Source organism: Ursus americanus, chromosome 31, assembly GCF_024610735.1.
Source record: "Ursus americanus isolate L20-20 chromosome 31, mUrsAme1.1.p, whole genome shotgun sequence".
NCBI classification, from domain to species: domain Eukaryota; kingdom Metazoa; phylum Chordata; class Mammalia; order Carnivora; family Ursidae; genus Ursus; species Ursus americanus.
In genome coordinates this window covers 11,486,186-11,505,121 of record NC_142157.1, presented here as the reverse complement: position 1 = coordinate 11,505,121, position 18,936 = coordinate 11,486,186, and the positions used below count along the sequence as shown (strand labels likewise).

Sequence of the window (18,936 nt, the reverse complement as noted above, 5' to 3'; positions counted from 1 at the left end):
TTCCTCTCACTTTGCAGATGAAGAAAGCCAAGCCCAGAGTGACTGAGTCTGGATCTTATGTAGTGAATGGCAGAGCGGAGATTCAAACATAGATCTGTCTAACTGCAAGGCCAAGATTCTCTCCAGTACATAACACACAGGAATAATGCTTGTTGTGTTAGCTACTGAAAGAAGGTATTTAGTGAAAATGTTCATTTTAAAGTTACGCATTTTAACAGTTAGCATCATACTCTCTTTTCCTCGGCTCTTAAAAGGTAGGTTGGTGGTCTAAGGTGATGAAAATCAAACCTAATACAAATGCAGTGCTCCCATATCATATCCCTTACCAACCTAAAGAGACTTGCAGCATATAATGGACCCTTCTGTTCTACTTCTTTCTCCACCTGGTCAACTCTCAAAGGAAAACAAAATTCATATGATCATTGAGGTCTAGAAATTAACTTTTATTTTCAATCTGTCAAGAACTCCTGGCAGTTATTAATTTTATTAAAATGATTACATATGGCAAAACAAAGAATAGAGGTAATTCTATTTCTCTACAACATAAATTATGAGTTAGATTCTTAGCTGCTGGCTCAGCATTGTTCAAGATTCTTTAAAAGGATTGGGGGGACTTTAATTTCCAGAAAATGTTAAAGCAGCAAAAGAAAAAATAAATTAAAAGTAATTGCAATTGGAGATATTGCCAAGGATGTGCTAATTATAAAATCTTCTTGATGTGTTTATAGGCCAGATTCCAAGCTTTGGTATTTAAAAAAAAAAATCATGTGAAAGCTCTGCTATATTGGCTTTTCATCCATAGTTTATAACATAGAACAAATTTGCTGATTATTTTTAAAAAGATGGCAAAAATGAATTATGACTAACTCAAATAAAAAACAACCAGCATCTATTCATCTAACTGAAATACGTCAAACAAAATCAATTTTATTAAAATATTTAATACCAGAATAACTTATAATAGTATGAAAAAGAGTGAAGTACTTGTCCTTAGTTTTCTCTGACATGATCACATTTTGACAAAATTAATTTATAAAGATTCCGAAGTTTTTAGAATGGATCTGTGTCTATTTAAGGATGTAAACCAAAAGAACTCATACTTCATCTGATCATACAGTCATAACTTAACATATCTTGCTTTGCACTTACTGTTACTGCAAACAGCAATTTAGAAAACAAAGTAAAAATATATATATACAAAATATTTTTATATCAAATTATTTTCATTACACTAAATAAACCCAATCCCCAAATGCTATGTTACATGAAAAAAGTGTCCTACAATTCATATCAAGATTGATACTGTCCGCATATCAACTAGAGCAGCCTTTGGTTTTAAAAGCGTTTTGCAAAATAAAGAAAAATATCACCACATGGCTGCACTACTGGCTCTCATTCACACTCACAAAAAAGCTTTCCAGTTTAAAAAAAAAATTACAAAATAGATTACATACCCAGAAAAAACATCCCACCATAAGAGAGTCAAATCCTTTTTACTTCTCTGTAGCACATATACTCTGTTATATTTGGCATCTCCACTGTTTATTCAAGTTTCAAGTCTCCCCAAGCTGATTAGAATATTATTGTTTGATTGAAAACTATACTCTTCTTTCTTGATATTGATTATTCTCACTCAATGATAGTCTAATTTAGAAACAAAGTGTTCTTTCTTTTAATGCACAATTTCACTTAATTCTTACTTTAAATGTCCTACTTGGCAAAATTCAAAGACTGTCCATGTTTTGTTTTCCATATGTTTTAAATTTAAAAACCAATTTTAAGTGTGTATATGTATATTCACATAGAGATACATTTCTTTCATTGTCTTGTTCTCGTTGCAATGCAAATTGTCCATCAGCAATTAGATTTTGAAATGAACCAACTAAAAGGTTTTTTAACCATTCCATATGAAAAAGTTTCCATCACAAAAAGCACTGAACTCTAATGCAAACAGGATTACGTGTGAAAACTAAACTATAGGTTTAGTTCTACACGGGAACATTTTGAGTCATTTACATAATAAAATTTTTAAAAACTTCAGCGAAACTTAAGAAAAAGAAAATCCAAATTAATTCTAAAAGGGCATTGTGGTATTTTCCAGCAATGCTTGGAAAAAGTTTTTCAGATCACCACGTGTGCACTGGGATTCTTCTTACGTGTACATATTACGTGATCGCCGCTCCTTTCATTTTGGAACTTTGTAGTGTGTCAGATAGGCAGGCAAGATGCATGCATGAAATTCTCACTGTCACTCTGAAAAGCATGCTGAACAACTTTAAAGGCTGCAGAAGTTTTTTTTAGAGGAATGTTTCATTTGGGCTGAATAGATTTCCAAGTTTCAACATGTGAATTACTGAATACATTGTGAGGGCTTTCAGCGATCGTGGTTTTAGTCCTGGAATGGTTACGGGCCCATCTGGAGGGACACACACAGACTAACAAGCGTTGTGGTGCTGTCGTTTGAGGCATAGCAGCTCCTCTATGCCCACGTTGTTGCTGAGTTTGGGGAAGCAAGGCACTTACTGTAATGGCAATGCAGACACTTGATGCATAGTTTGAGTAACATAAAATAAGTTACTATTTTTGATTAAAGTGAGGTTTTTATAATTTATATGTCTTTTATAGAAGCAACTAAATGATATATTTAGGATAATTAAAAACAAGAAGAGGTTCGAAAGGGAGTCATTTTCACTTCTGCTTCGGCTCTTAGGAGGAGGATTTATGGGAAAACACTGACGTGAAGAACAGCCGTTGGTCTGAAAAGCAACAAACCCTTAAAACTGCTGGGCCAGTGGCACTTTGACGGTCTTTACTTCTGCTATATGGGACGACTTCTGGATGATGCAGCTGGTAGTTCCCTGCAGTGTGTCTTTGCCCTGTGCAAGATTCGTTAAGGCCATAGCTGCATTAATCTCCTTCCAGTACGTGTCATCCTTGCTTGGTCCCTTCCTGTTGGCTGCACTGGATTTAAGCAAAAAAAGAAAGAAAACGATCAAAGGCACTGCAATGTACACAGAAAATGGCATCAGTGGAAAGCACAACGGCGGATAAAAACATATTTCTCACCTGTCGCCCTTATTGGATCCATTTTCCAGAGCGTCTGTAAAAACAAGCAAATATTCAATTATTTTTCTTTTCTTCTTTGTTTTTTTGTTTTAAAAAATTTTTTTTAATTTAAATTTTTTTAAAAAGCTTTTATTTATTCATTCGACAGAGAGAGACAGTGAGAGAGGGAACACAAGCACGGGGGAGCTAGAGAGGGAGAAGCAGGCTCCCTGCCAAACAGGGAGCCCGATGCAGGGCTGGGCTCCATCCTAGGACGCTGGGATCACGACCTGAGCTGAAGGCAGAAGCTTAACCGACTGAGCCACCCAGGCGCCCCTTTTCTTTATTTTTTGATCTCCGGAGTTGCATCATTAATGACCAGGAATAGAAGCTCATCAGGAAATCTGGTTGAAAATCAGTTAATTTTTTTTCTTTTTACCAAGATAAAGTAGTTTAAATTAAGACACAAAAGAAATCTCTTTGCAAAGAAGCAGGAATAAGATGAGAACAGGAAATAAAAAATACAAAATAGCTTCCATAAATAAACAAAACTCTGACGTTGATTTATTCTGAGAAATTGGGCCTTTTCATGAGGAGGCAAACAGAAGGTTAACTCTTCCAGAGGGACAAGAACACTAACTCTTCCTGAGGCCAGGTTCTGGTCTCACCCCTCCACTCACCTCCTGTGCATCTCTGGACAGGCTATGATGCTCCCACAGTCTGGGATGCAGTTTCCTCAACTGTAAAATAAGGGAGTTCCTAGAATTTCAGAATGCCTCTGATTCAATATTCTATGACTTCATGGGAATCGAACCTTCATCTCGGAAAAAGGACTGACAAATAGCTCCCTCTGGCTAGCTAGCAAATGAGTGACCGATTCAATGCAGCAGCACAGGACTTTGGCCATATTGGAATAAGCAGGCACCAGTTTTCTAGCTGCAAAGGAACCCCTCATGCTGCAGGAAATGAGCATTACGGTGTGAGCTTTGCTTATGCACTCTCTCTTTTGGTGTAGATTTCCTCCCTCTCTCGGGTACTGATGTCTACCAATGCAAATATCAATATCAAGAAAGATGAAATGAACTATTGATCTTGATTAAATCTCCCTAGGTAGCTTTGAGGCTAAAAGAATATGGTATTGAGAACACAAAAATAGACGTGCTGGACAGAAAATGTACAGAGGGTAAAGAGGATCTGCTAGCATGGCATGGGAAGTGGGGACAAAGGAACGGGATTGGGACTCCCCATCAGCCTATGAGACTCCAAAACTAGGCTAAGTCACATCCACCACCACCACCACCACCATCATCAACAACAATAAATATTACCAAGTAGTTACAAAATGAGGCACTTTGCCCTACACAGGAAACATGAAAAGTACAATATTTACTCAAGGCCTTCTGGCTCTATGGCTTTTGGAAAGCTGTCTTTTCCTGCCCTCCATCCTCTCCCTTTGTTTTACCTCCCCCAACCCAATATTTTTGAGGGCATTTTTTTTTCCCCCTCTGCAATGCTCAAGGCTAGTAAGGCCAGGCAGCATAATTTTCCAGTTCTGGGCTCTAGGACAGTAATGGGACTTGAGAATAGGACTCAACATGATCATAATACGGTAAATTTTCCAGGGTAAAATTTTCCAAGGAAGATATGGTCAAGAGAAAATGATTATATGTCCATGGAGATGAGGCAGCTAAACTCCTGTGTCCTCTAGGAAGGAAAAGAATTAGGAAAACCTGTTAGTGTCTCCCGAGTCAGGCCTCCTGGTGTGGACCTGGGGACAATAATGGGTCACTATGGGCTCCTTGTACAACCCTTCCCAGGGACCCCGGGAGCTTAAAAAAAAAAAAAAAAGAAAAGAAAAGAAAAGAAAGAAGGCAAGCAAACGAAACAAAAACACTTAATGCATAAATGACAAGGTTGTTATGAGGAATAAATGAGATGCTATGTGTCTGGCCCAAAACAGAACAACAAACATTAGTCCCTTTCTTTGATCTTCTTTCATTTAGGGATCCTTTGGGGAAACAGCTCCATCTGTTAGCAGCTAGATGGTCACCTTCTAGATCTTCTGGTCCCTTCTAAGTTGGCCTGGATGCTCAGCTATATTTCTGCTGCTTTTGGTATTTTTGGAACTATACAATTACTTATGTAATTGAAGGAAGAGGATGACAATTTTTAATTCACAGAACTCCAATAATCCTAGTTTACAGATCACTTCCTATGGGCCTGGAACTATTCTAAGCACTTTGTGTCTTAGCTTATTCCATATTAGTGACTCTGTACGTGGACAGCATGTCTCTGTTATGTCTGTTAAGTCATTCTTTGTTTCGTACTACTATCTGTAAATCTCTACTCAGGAATGACAGAGACAAGGCACTACCAAAACAGAGACCAAGTCAAGGCCTTTGTTTAGGAGGAGGAAAGCCAGCAACATTGGATATTTTACAGAGAAAAAAAAAAAAAGAGTTAAGCCTTTGCTCAATTTTGCCCACAAATTGCAACAATTCTGTTGCCAAAGTGAAGCAATAGGTTATGGAGATATTTATTCAATGGAAAGACTTGGCAAAAGCAGAATAAGTTCCATGAAGCTTAAATAACATTAGGGAAATAACAAAACATAATTTAGAAAAGACCATGTAACTGATGCCCTGGCTTACAAACAAAGCAGCCTCACATATTCAAAGGGGACCCGAGTCGGATTCCCTACCTGAACGGTCAACCCGAGAGTGATTACCGCACAGAAGGAAGCCTGTGGCTATCAAATATGTAATGGGTTACAGAACCCAGAAATGCCATAAATGAGCGGAGCCTGCATGCAAAAGGAGAACATGTAATTCACTCTTAAGGTCCACGGAGAGCTTCTCTTTAAGAGGAAGAATGAACTTGGATGTCCTGCAGCCAGTCAATGGCTAGAGGCTGCTAGCACTCGCTGTGGCTGCCTCCCTGAACTTGTTCCACTGAGAAACCAGCTTACTACAGCCAGCTGTGCAATTATAAAATTCTGCCTACTCTCTGGGTGTACGTGTGTTACAGTTTGGTGCCTATGAAAATAACTTTTAAGTGTAAAACATAGATTCCAATCCCCGTTGGGTATTCTTAATTAGTTTCACGAATTCCAACAATGTCCCCAGCAGCATTCAAAAGACTGCATCCTGCATTTTATTTCTAAAGCTGATGGGTACGTTCAGTGTCCTTAGGTATGGATTCAGGTTCTTCTCCCAGCAACAGAAAAAGGTCTTCATAAAAAGTAATGAATAGAAGAGACCTTCTGCTTCTCTATCAATGGCAATGCGAAAACAGTGTGTAACAAAGCTCAATGTCAAACATTTCAAACCAACAAGAAGGAGGTGACTTACTACTACTTGGGGCGGGGGGGGCGGGGGAGGGGAGAGTCTCTGTGTCCAGGGTGCTTTTGGTTCAAAACATAAATTGGTGTTAGAAGGGCATGTTTTTTCTATTGCTGTTATTGGTGGGTTGCCCGGTGTCACTAGGATATTATGCGTCCAAGAGCCATCTCCTGCAGGGCAGTGTGTTCTAGTTCCCAGAAGAACTCACAGAAGGAAGATAGCAAACAGGGGTCCTTTTACTCTGAAACATTTGTGCTTTTGTAGGAAAGCAAATGACAATACAGTTCTGGTGGCTTGGGAAGATTGTTTTTCTAGTCCTTTTGCTGAGATGAAATCTGGGGAAATACCCCAGCTATTTTAGGGAACTGATATCATTTGAGGGGAACTCAGAAAATGTACAATCTACTCATTATATGAAGTGACTCTATTAAATGTGAAGATGTTTTTTTCTTCTGCTTTTTTCTTTTGAAGTGTAAACTTGCTGGCTCTTATCTGATTCAAGTATTTTGTGTCTTTTCAGCCAATAGATAGGTGTGGTGGGTCTACTGACCCAATACCAGTGCTCAGGGGGCTCACACCACTTCTGCCCACTGCAGACAGGTCGTCTCACGGGCTCCTGTCCAAGAGTGGCATCCTGTCACAATCGGACAGGGGAAGTAAGGATTCTGAATGCTGCTGAAAAGACAGAAATCTTAAGTGAGCCAGAGTAGACGTTTCACTGCTGGTAATTAACATGCACAGACTTAGGGTCTGACTGCCCTACATTCAGCTCAGCTGTATCTCTCACTCTGCAAGTAGCTTGGCTCGGCCTCTCCGAAGTCTGGGCTAAAATGCCTTTTTAGATTCTAAGGTTCCAAAAATCAGCTACGCTGTCAATTACCATAAAAGCAACTGGTTGGCAGGAACAACCTACTGAACCAGCCAAAAGAGCGTGTTTTAAGACCAAAAAAGAAAAGGAAAGGAAAAAAAAGAGGTGCGTAGTTAGGAAAATCTTGGATGCCGTAAAACCCAAACCATGTTGAAACTTAAAGTGGGGCTATCCTCAGTTTGGACATGTGTTTCCTTATAAAGTTACGTAGAGAAACAATTATACTGAAAACCACTTCTATTGCAATCCGAGATGTGTAAGCACCAAGCTCTGTGGGCAAAGTGTCCACTCGACTTTGATAAATGCAATTTAGAAACGTATTAGTTCTGATATATATTCCTGAAGTAAGAGTTACGGTCATAAAAAGAGACGAAAATATGGCCAAATCTGTTTCTCTGAGATTTTTTTTCAAATTTAATCAATAAGCCCTAAAGTTAGGAATGTTTAAAAATATTCCACAAATGTGGAGCAGTAAATCACATCACTGAAATGTAAATAAAGAATATGAGGATTTAAAAAAATTAAATAATCTGAAAATCATGGACTACATATTTCCCTAAATTGAAATGGAGTGAGTCAGAGTTCCAGATGCTTGACAACTGTGCCCCCTCCCACTGTGTCCGTTTGGGGCCATCACTGGGGACAGCTGATGTGGACAGCCAGGGGTTGGTGTGCTTCTGATCTCAGAGGTCCCAAGAGCCCCCAGGATACCAGATCAGTTTCTGGAGTTATTTACATACTTGGAAGAGTTGAGATAAAGAACAAGACTCTGGCAAACCGGGCAGATGGAAAACCTCTCTGACGATTATGAAACGCCGACGGCTCTAAATCTACAGGACCTTATCCCAAATGGACGGAGCGATCCCTGGGTCTCCCTGCTCCCCGCTCCACAGTCTCTATCTTTACTTCCCTACATACTGGGTCCAGGCGGGGGTCACACACACCTACAGATTGGTTCCACTGTGACTCAACACTTTCCTTTTAAAAATAGCATATGGTGTGTTTCTCTAAGAAAGTCATACAGGTTCACTGTAGAAAATCTGGGGAAAAGTATAAAAGAGAAAATAAAGGAAGTTTAGGGATAACTAGTATATTCTTTGAATATATGGCTTTCCAAACAAGTTTATACATGTTTTCAAAAATGGGGTCATTCTATACATGTTTGCTTTTTCCACTGAACCTCTACTTTTGCCTTATTAATAAATAAGATAGTAATCTTGTTAATAAATAAGAGAGTAATCTACCATGTGGCAGTGGTTTTTGCCTGTGAAATATAAACAGATTGGAAGAATTCAAAATCCAGCTTCATCCAGTTTAAACTTGAATATTGAGAGACTCAAATGTTAGGAGAAGGGGTTATCTTTAAAATAACAATTACTAACATTGATTGGATGCTTATTCTTATGCCAGGCACTCTAAAATGTTATCTAGTTAAATGCTTACAATAACCCTGTGAAATAGCACCATGGGCCTTATTTCCAAATGACACTGCAGCTTAGAGGGGTCCAGAAACTCGCAAAGGACTCAGTTTGGCAATGGGGGTGGTGAGTCTCAGCTCCACGTCAGCCGACTCCGAAGGTCATGTTTTTAACTATGGCATTCAATTATTCGAGTGGTCTCTGTCGATAAAGCCACCTTTGAAGACCATGACAAGGCTTAATGTACTGTTGACACAGAAAGACTGTCGAACGACAACCTATTAAAAATCTATTAAGCACCTTTTCTGTTCTTTCTGTTAGTATTTTAGACCACAGAGATGCAAAAAGAGGCTTTTTTTCCTGCTGATTTGATCTATAATATATATATTAAAAAATCTGTCCAAATCACAGAATAGGGACTCTAAGCTCTCTTGAGCTGTCTCCCATGCTTTAATTGGATTGACATTTTAACAGACGTGATATCCTTATAATCACTCTTCCATTGCACAAAGTGAATTACCGCTCAATAACTCCTAGACAGCTGTGGCTGCATCACTTTTAGAGGAAATTTTTGTGGTTAGCCTCTCTTTGGGGTAGTCAGAGCTTCTGAATGAGTAACGATAAATCATTCTAAGTGATGTTTGCCCCAGCACGAAGGAAAAAAGTACCCAACAACCTGCAACACATATTTGTTGATGACGGAACTGCTTCTTCAAGTTCCACTACAACCAAAAGTGAGTTCTACTTTAAAACTTCAGCATGGCAGGAAGACTGCATGTGAGCCTGGTGAGTACCAAGGACACTGCTTGCGAAGTGTTACTGGAGCCCGAGGTTTGACAGCCTGGAGACGGTGGTTGGGGGTAGAGTTTTCAGGCTTTCTGAATAGTGAGAATTATAAATGAAACCCACCTCATATTCATGGACAGAGTTAGTATTTTTTTTTTCTTTTTGCAATACACTAGCTCAATTATTTATCCCGAGGCCTTAAAGAATGAGTGGCTTCCAAAATCATTTCAGAGTTTGAAGAAAAATCTTTTCCAAAAATTAAGCCAGTGTTTCCTCCAGCCATGACTTCGACCATCTGGCCAAAGATTCTTTTCCTTCCTGCTACCTCTCATGTGGGCTGGCCCCTCACTATGGCTAATGATGCCCAGATGTCCTGGATCCACAGGATCCCCACCTTCGGCTGCCTCTCTGTCAATGCATCATCTCCTCTAACTCCTGCCAGGAAATAAAAATTAGAAACCACACCCCTCTCTTCTGGACCAATAGCGAAGAGCTCCTTGGTCAGGGTGGGGGTAAGCTGACATCTCAAAGCTTTCGGGATAGGTTATATTTCCATTAACAACGATAGAACATCTTTATTGTTCCAGCAGTACCCATGTGTGTGTGCAAACCTGTGAAAGTGTTGCTTGGCTCCCTAACAGTTAGGAAGTAGTGGGCTTGATGGCTTTCCTTATTAGGCAGAGCATAAGACCTTGAGACTAATGGCTCCTTGTGAATTCCAGGTGGTACCTTTGTTACTGTAAAATGCACAGGTACTCCGACCTCATCAATCTAGGCTGGAGGACTAAAGACGTAGGAAGCGGGATTTATTACTTGAAAGTAACTTTTCAAACAAGCAGAGTACCACCCAGTTGTAATGGCTCTACTTCACTTTCAATCTTTTTCACTAAATACATTAAATATTCTTGATGCTAAGTTGTTCTGCATGATCCCATCTACCAAGATTGCTCCTCTGTGATCTCAAAGGCTCCACCTTCCCAAAGTCTAAAACTTTCAGTCTGAAACTTCACTTTGAAAATTAGAACGCAGTCTGTGGGGAGGAAATTGTTGGTGAGTGACCAGAAAGGGGGTCTGGAAATGTTAAATATTCTCATTTCTGTTCTTAGCTCATCGTTATTAACTACGAGGGTGGTCTGGTATGAGACACAGAGGCAGCCTAGTGCAATGGTTGGAGCCCAGACCCTGGAACCAGACAGCAGGAGTTGGACCCCTGCTCCACCAATTACTATCTGTTTGACAGCTGACAAGCTGCTTGACTTTAACTTTCTCACCTACATAATGGGGCTAATGGTACTATAATAATACGCTTCTTCTGAGGACCACCACGTGATTAAATATTTTCTAAAACAGAAGAGAACTTGAGCATGTATACCAAGCACTATATGAACCGTCGTAAAATTAAAAAAAAAATTAACCTCCTCTCTCACTTTACTTTTTACATCTAGACTATGGGGTTGAATATAGTCACCAGAAAAATTAGTATTGTTCAGAGATTTAATAAGAAAACCATTATGTAAGAACAAAATATTTCAACTCTGGGCAAAGCCCATCATCTCAGATTAATGGATTAAGTGTGCAGAATCTATCATCCTCAAGGACAAAATGGCTTTTCTGATGCTCTTCTGTGCCAAACTATCACAACAGGCCAAGACAAAGAATACTGGAGCCACATGAAAGAAGAGCTGCAAACTTTAAGTGTCTAATGGATTTCGTTACTTCATTTTTCTCAAGGGGAATATTGGAGATGTTACCCAGAATGTTTCATCCATGAAAGCTAGGTTTCCAGCCAAAGTCTCAGAAAATGACTTCCTAACTATGCATGAATAACTTCTGTGTGTGTCTGTGTGTTGCAAGGAGCATTAATTGTTTATAAAAGCGCTCCTTTTGCATGTCAGTTGGGCTACTAGTTTTGAAAACTGGATGGACTTACCAATTCTTAGCTAAACCTTAATTTTGGCCCAAAGTTGATATCGATAGTCATCCCCTAAGTTCTTCAATAGCACCAGAACTCATTCTCCTGAGATCGGTTTTATAGTCGCTACCCTACCTTTCTAGAAGGTTGACTTGTTTAATGAATATATATCTGTATAGTGTTAGGTTATGAAGTATTAATATGTCCTTCTTCAGCAACAAGAAATGGAAAAATATGCATTTGTAATAACCTAGAAACTGGCTGGAGAGTCTGGCTCCATCTATGTATTTTCAAGCTCTTCAGTATCTCTGAAAAACCATCAAAAAGTATTTTTCCTTTGATATATGAACCGTAGTGTATCTTTGAGTTGGCTCACATTTTTGCCATGCTTTTCAAATTCCTCAAATTACCATCTCCAGAAATGGCACTTGAGACGAGGAGACCTTGCTGTTAAACCTGTCTGACTGCATTAACACCAGAAATGACACAATAAAAGAGATGACGCTCACAAACTTCTTGGATCTTTCCGAGGAGTAGGAAATGACAGCTTCTCTACTCACAGTTCATCTGCTGTATTTATTAATAGAAAAGAAACATATTTTAGACATAAGATGAACAGGATTTCCAGTCCTTCTACTTTTCAAATACATTTCAATGTTCTTAATACACTTAAAGTGTTAAAACTGTACTTGGCATGTCAGCATTCTATGTTCACACATTTCTACATTTAAAGGTTCTGTGATTTTCTGCTTTTCATCTCAGAAACAGTCATTTAAAGTCTAAAGTAGGTTGGGGAGGGGCTTTGAAATGAAGACTGGGAAGATTTTTGCTGATGATATTGAAGGGCATGCAAATTTTAAAAAGGAACTAGGTGTAAAGGGGAGATAAAATGCCTTCTGGGGACTTGGTTGTTGCTGGAGGTCTCAGAGTACTCCTAGTCCAAAGGTCTTCTGATGACCCTTTGGGTCAAGGGCATACTAAATCTCCCCTCCCCCCTCATTTAAATCTTGTCAGAGGTATCCACTTTAAATTTTGTCCAGGAATCTACATCCCAAAGCATTTATTAAATTCCAATAGTGTAGAGATTCTAATCCACTGTTATCGCCTAAATTTAGAATACAAGAGACATCCAGGAAAAAAAAGATGCAGGACAAATGGCTGAATAGTAACAAGCTGATCTGTTTGGAGGCAAAACAAAAACATTTTATAAATCAACAACCATCTTCTTGTACCATAATTTGTAGAAGCACAGGATGTATCCAAATAGCCAATTCACTTGGGCAGGATATTTATGCACTCTGCATCTACGTGTCTTCCCTACAGAATGGGACAACAGTAACACCTACTTCCCTGGGTTGCTGTGAGGGCTAAACGAGGTGGTGAGTGTTGAACTCTTGGAACGGTGCCTGGCCCATAGTAAAGGCTATGGCGTTGCGATTCTTGAAGTAAAGAAGCAACGTTGTCAGTCATCCTTCACCAGTCACAGGGGCTGCTCCAAGTGCCACAGAGATGCTGGCCTCATGTGAGGTTCCCGCTATCACACCCTAGCCTCTAACCCATCTTCTTGAAATGCTGTAGAGAGGAGAATAACGTACACAGGGGAACTTCTCAAAAGGGCAGGCTCCTGGATCCCATCTCAGACTGTGATTCTGTAGGTCACAGAGTTGCTAAGGAATGTGCCTTTGAATGAGCTCCCCAGGTGCTCTAATGTAGATGGGGAAAGGGCTGCCCCCACGGAAAAACTGCTGTGGAACATTCAGAAGTGGTTGTGTTTAGTGCTGGAATTCCTGGGGGTTCACTCCAGCGTTGCAGCATAAGGCAGAATTTCTTCTGTATGTTTCAAAAATCATTACGGATTCTTAGTATTCCAACAAGGGTCAAATAACAAGGCTGTATTAACAAACCAAGTTCTTGAGTCTACCTTCATGTGAATAGGAGATATAACATTATTGTTGGAAAATATTGTTCAGAAATGGGCTTCAGAGATACTTTCCATTGTCTTTTTGCTGAAACATGAATATAATACCACTAAAAATGTCTTTTTTGGGGAGGATAAAACATTTCACTTTACTTGCATTGCTTTTCCCCAGTTATTATAATTTTTAATATATTATATAATTCAGGGACAGTCATTATAAATACAAACTGGAGAATAAAGAAACCCAAGATTTTCACTGTAATATATTACAGAATACTTCAGAATAATCAAATCATCCTCCTTCTAATTGGAACAGTGATGGTAACAATATACTGTTATAAGATCTGTGTTTTTTGTTTTGAAAATAAACATATTGGCCCAGCTCTATATTGCTGTGATGGTGGGCCTTTTATTTTTGAAACTCTTGTATTTTTTTAATCTTTCCTTTGGGAAAATAGGGTGACAGATAGTAATCCACATGGGGTCATCAAAAACTAATTATTCAACCTAAGATAGAATTTCTTCTTTCTAGGGTAGGATAACAAGCTTTTTTAAACTAAAGTAAACTTAGTTTCTGCTGCCCTTAGTAGAATGTTTTATTCAGGCCTGCCCCAAAAAGAACAGAGCATTGTTTTATTATACAGCAACATGGTGATGAGGTTTTACAGTTTTTGGCTATTTTTAATGTTATTTTTACAGCAGCCCTGAGACATAGCTGGAGCTATATGATCTCTAAAGAGGAACAAGGAATAAGGGGTACAGAACCACCATGCAAAAAGTAGGTCACCACCAAGGCCAAAATCACTAAAATTGAATGCAGTGGTCATGATGTTGAATACAGTTGTGAAGAAGGATTGAGAGGGTTCTGTCCAGGCCTGCCAATGGCTCTTAAACAGTGGCAGAATGTCAGAGCATCTTGGACCAAAGGATTGAAGAGAACCAAAGTCCTAACTGTGATCACCTCAAAGCCACCTAATGGTCGATGGGCAGGCTGAGAACTGAGAACAACTCTTGGCTGGGTGTCTGCAGGAGGGTGGGCTGATAATGTTCTTTTCCCAGAGCACACAGACTCATTCTATGCTGAGACCACCACTGCCAACGGCCTACCAAATTAGATGTAAACATTCTAAAATAATAAGATCCCACACCAGGGCTTAAGAAATGTAATATTAAAAAAAAATGTAATATTCAGGAAGGGTACTTCTGTGAGCATCAAAAGATATTAAAAATATAGTACTTAAGCGCAGAAACAAAGAAATGATAAAGAGAAAGCAAGCACCCTTATTCATGCAACTAATCATGCGTCAAACAAAACAAAACAAAACAAAACAAAACAAAACAAAACAAAACAAAACACCAGAGCTCAATGACTACCAGGAAAGAAGGAGAGAACAAGTATAATATACAGAAAAATTCTTGCAAAGCCATTTCATGAAAATGTAAACACAAAAGAATGGCATGTTTTCATGATTTAAATATATTTAAATGCAAGCAGCTGCCATACATATTGTCTTATAAGTGTCATATGCTGTTATAAGTAAATAAGGCACCTTAAAAATAAAAAAGAAAACATTTATTTTAGTCATTAAAAAATTATTGATTTAGAGAAAGGAACAATGAACCTAATACTTTCTCCAGGCTAAAAGTAATCCTCTGCTCTTCTATTTTCTACCATTTCCCATACTTTTTGAGACACTGGAAAGAAATGTACTATTTTAACAATCAGTAATATAAGCCAATTTTAAACAAAAGAGAGAAAGGGAGGGAAAGGCAGAAGGCTGTGCAAAAAGGAAAAGAGAGCAAAAGTTACATTTCCAGAACAAACTAGATGCACTTATTCACATTTTTGTTTCTGGCGATGGAATACACTATACATTCTCAAAAATAATTTAAAAATTAAATTCTCTAATTCTAAATTCTCTCCAGACATCCAGAGATAGATTGTGAATCAGCAATGAGAAAAAGATAGTAATTATTGCCTTGAATCAAAGTATTATATAAAAGAGCCTGGCTCTCATAATAAGCTATACATTTTCATCATGAAAGCAAAAAAAAAAAAAATCATCCTTTTCGGGGGTGGGAGTAAGGAAGGCTAATAACTGCCAGGAAAACCATACATTCCTTATAAGAGTCCCAAGCTCTTGTAGGTAAGTAGCTCTCTCCCCTTCCTAACAGGATGTGGTAGTTCTAGTCGCTTTTCCACACTCAGGAGGTGGAAGCAAGAGGGGTCGGCATTCAGGGGCAGACTAGTTTTTCACAAGAAACCAAGAGCTGTGAAGGGCCCTGACCCTAGAAAAGTGCCACAGCACCGCTGTTCATGACATCTTCTATTATTTCAGATGTCTGTCTACTTAGACGCACACCCAGTTAATGCCCAGCATGAGCGCACCACTCTCTGTTATGCATACAGTTCACATATGGGAGCTGAGGGCATCTACTGAGCATAGGAGGAGTAACCATCCTTCCCAGGCCACCCACAAAGGGAGCTGAACACAAGACATTACAAAACACACATGAAGAAGTGAGCCATTGTTTCAGGCTTCGGGGCAGCAGTAAGACGAGAATAGGAGGGGAAAAGGTGGAGTTGGCCAGCAAGGCTTTTTAGAAAAAGTATTTCTCTTATTTTCCAAACTTGAAGTAGCTGGATACATTATCCAGTTGATTTTCAGCCTACGTTAGGAGGTTTATAAAAGCCATTCTATAAGATAGGTTATTAGACAACATAATATATTGATTCTCACTTGGACAAGAAGATGGCCAATACTCTCAAAGTGAAAGAAGCAAGAAATCTGTATTTCAGTTGACTTATAGGAGCTCCTAGGAGAAGAATAAAGAAATGAAAGTGAGCAGTGATAATGAGCCCTAGGTGAAAATGCATTTAATTAATTATTCACACAACTAATCCTTATAATAATAAAAATTGGCATGGCTAGGAAAAGCAGAAAGTGGGCCCAGAAATAGAAAAGAGATTGTTTTTACACTGAAGAAAAGAGGAAGTAATGGGCGTTTCATGGGGCAAGTGTTGGAAACATCTATCAAAAGTTGCTTTAGAAACGGGAGTCAGAGTTTATGATTAATTAAAGAATTTTTCAAGTGGAATTCCAAGCTAATTTTAGCAGTCTTTGAGGCACAGAGAGAATAAACAATTAGTTACTCAATTCCTCCAGCTGCTTTTAATGGGCTTCGTGTCTTTGTTTTGGTTTATCATGAATTGAGTACACCTGTTCTCTGCTAATCAGTGCAAACTGTGAAGGGTACATTCACTTAACCACACTCGATTCCCCCAAGAGTAAGGTACACTGGAAAGAGAGTAGATTTGGAAGCAGAGAGCTTGGGGTCTGAATCCCAGCTCTGCTACACATTAGCATGTGGCAAGTTACCTAATCTCTCTGAGCCTCATTTTTTTCATCTGTAAAATAGATACCAAAAATATTGAACAATGAGGACTATTCTAGAAATTAGAAATAATCACTATAAGACACAAGGCACCCAGTAATCCTCAATACACAGCAGCTACAATTATTCCACAATTGGAAATACTGTGTAGTGGCAGCAACCTTTAACGAATGTGGAAGATTTACCCTGAAGTGGAGCAGATAACAAATAACACAACAATCCCAAATAGCTTTTGTATTTGAATTATCTAAGCTGGGTCAAGGGCAGCCATGTTATGTCTATGATGCACGACTGTGGAGAATTCTCACAGGAGCAAGACTGCATGTTATGAAGGCTTCGGTTTTGCAATGGCTTGGAGAATATCACTTCTGTTGCTTGGTAGCCATAATATGCAAAATAATGAGGACCGAATCTTTGGTGAGACTGAGAATGAGCATACCAAGGCGAATTCTAGGATTATGTCAGCAACTGGTCTTTTGCTGCTCATTTTGGGGCTGGCACATGTCATAGCTATTGGACATGTCATAGCTATTGGCACATGTCATAGCTATTGGCTTACATGTGTCACCCACGCAATCATATAGGTATGTTGGACTGTTTACTCTTAAATGCTTGGAGAAAGTTTTACATGTGAAGGCCCTTACTCGAGATAGACTATAGCGCTTGAATTTGGGGAAACAGCTTCGGAAATTCCCAATTCTTATAAGCTACTTCTCTAATATTTGTTATTAAGAATTTTCTATGAAGATCTAACTAACTGGTATACCTGTCCTTTTCACAAGGAATAAAATAACGACTTAAATCATATTTAAAAGACCTTAACTGTATCACGGCTTCATCTTAAACAACTGTATGTGATTTCCTTAAATTCTTGATTGACTGGAGCAAGAATGTATAGATTATTTTAAATACTCCTGATATTTTACAAAGAGACTGATAATTTTTAAAAAGTTCTTCCCACTGCATGGCAGAATGGGAGAAATACTTATTTTCTCTTGAAAGATTTTTTTGCCATCTTTGGATGGCTGGCACTTAGATTGAGAATGTACAACTACATTACAGTGAGTCCGAACTTATCCGGGTGAAAACCGAATTATCTTTTTGTGTTAAATGGAAAAGTATCTTTACATATATCATTTCATCCCCCCAAACCCTCCCTGCCTGTTTTGGGGCATAATTAAGGGCTAGGTCAAGTTAACACAATTCAGATGATGATAATATTTATTGAACATTTGCAAGTCATAAGTGTGTAATTTACCTCATTTCCTTTTTGTATACACCTATCATTTCCCCCATTTTACAATATGGAAATTGAGACTCAGAAAAAAAGACTGACAGGTCCAAGGCCAAATTGTTAGTAAACAACAGGACTAGTACTAGAAGCCAGATCTTTGAATTTTAAGTGCAACAGAATTTGTTCTTCTCCAAGTTGTCTTTATTTACTTATTCACAAGTCCATGGGTCACACAGCAAACATATACTGACCGCATCTTATATGACAGGCAAATGTGGTAGGCCCTAGAAATACAAATCACAAATGCATCTCGTCCCTAAGCAACTCACACTTTGATAGAGAAATGACAACAGCTCCTTATGGGAAGTACTGTGGGAGGGAGCAAAGGCAAGGGCAGGGGGTGGGGGTCCTGAAAGGAGAAGACATCCCTGAGCAGCAGGCAGAGGCTCTGGGCAGTTGCTTCCAGCTGCAAGCAGCCTCCCCCACTCATGCCAGCATGCCCAGCCAATGTTATCATTATCTGAGTGCCAAGTCCTGGAAAAGATGGGAAAGCACAGGCCTGGGGTAAAGATAAGCAGGAGTTACTCAGGTGAAGAAGGTGCGGAGAAGCATCCCAAGGAAAGGGAACGGCTGACTGTGTGAAAGCACAATGTCATGACATGGTACAGCTCCTTTGGGAAACTTTTTGGCGTAGCCGAAATGAATGAGGTGTGTGACAGGGCAGTTGCGAAATAAACCAAGAGAGATTAGCAGAGGCCAGGCACCGAGGGGTTTATGGTTTCGTGTGCAAGGTAAGGAGTGGGAACTCGGTCCTGCAAGGTATGGGAAGCAAGCAGAAGATATTTAGCAGTGGTATGATCAGATGTGGATCTTAGAAAGCTCCCTCTTGCCCTAGTGGAAGACTAGGAGGAGCCAGGTGGGATCATGGCAGGGACCTAAGGCAGAAACGAGGAGTCCTGGGATTAAGGAGGGAATAGTGGAGATGGCGAGCCAAGATTTGAGAGATAAGGGGGCAGTC

At 39.3% G+C, this 18,936-nt stretch overlaps 1 protein-coding gene across 2 annotated transcripts in view; it reads right to left on the bottom strand.

Annotated features, from left to right (window-relative positions):
* Positions 1-435: 435 nt before the first annotated feature.
* The window catches only part of MKX (mohawk homeobox), a 63,691-nt gene continuing 45,190 nt past the window's right edge, over positions 436-18,936 (bottom strand). For both annotated transcript variants that reach the window (XM_045812858.2, XM_045812859.2), the window contains exons 6-7: positions 3,067-3,100; positions 436-2,961 (exon numbers count right to left, since the gene is read on the bottom strand). In XM_045812858.2, coding sequence (XP_045668814.1) covers positions 2,775-2,961; positions 3,067-3,100 — 221 coding nt within the window. In that variant the 3' untranslated portion in view covers positions 436-2,774. The remainder of the gene's footprint in view (positions 2,962-3,066; positions 3,101-18,936) is intronic.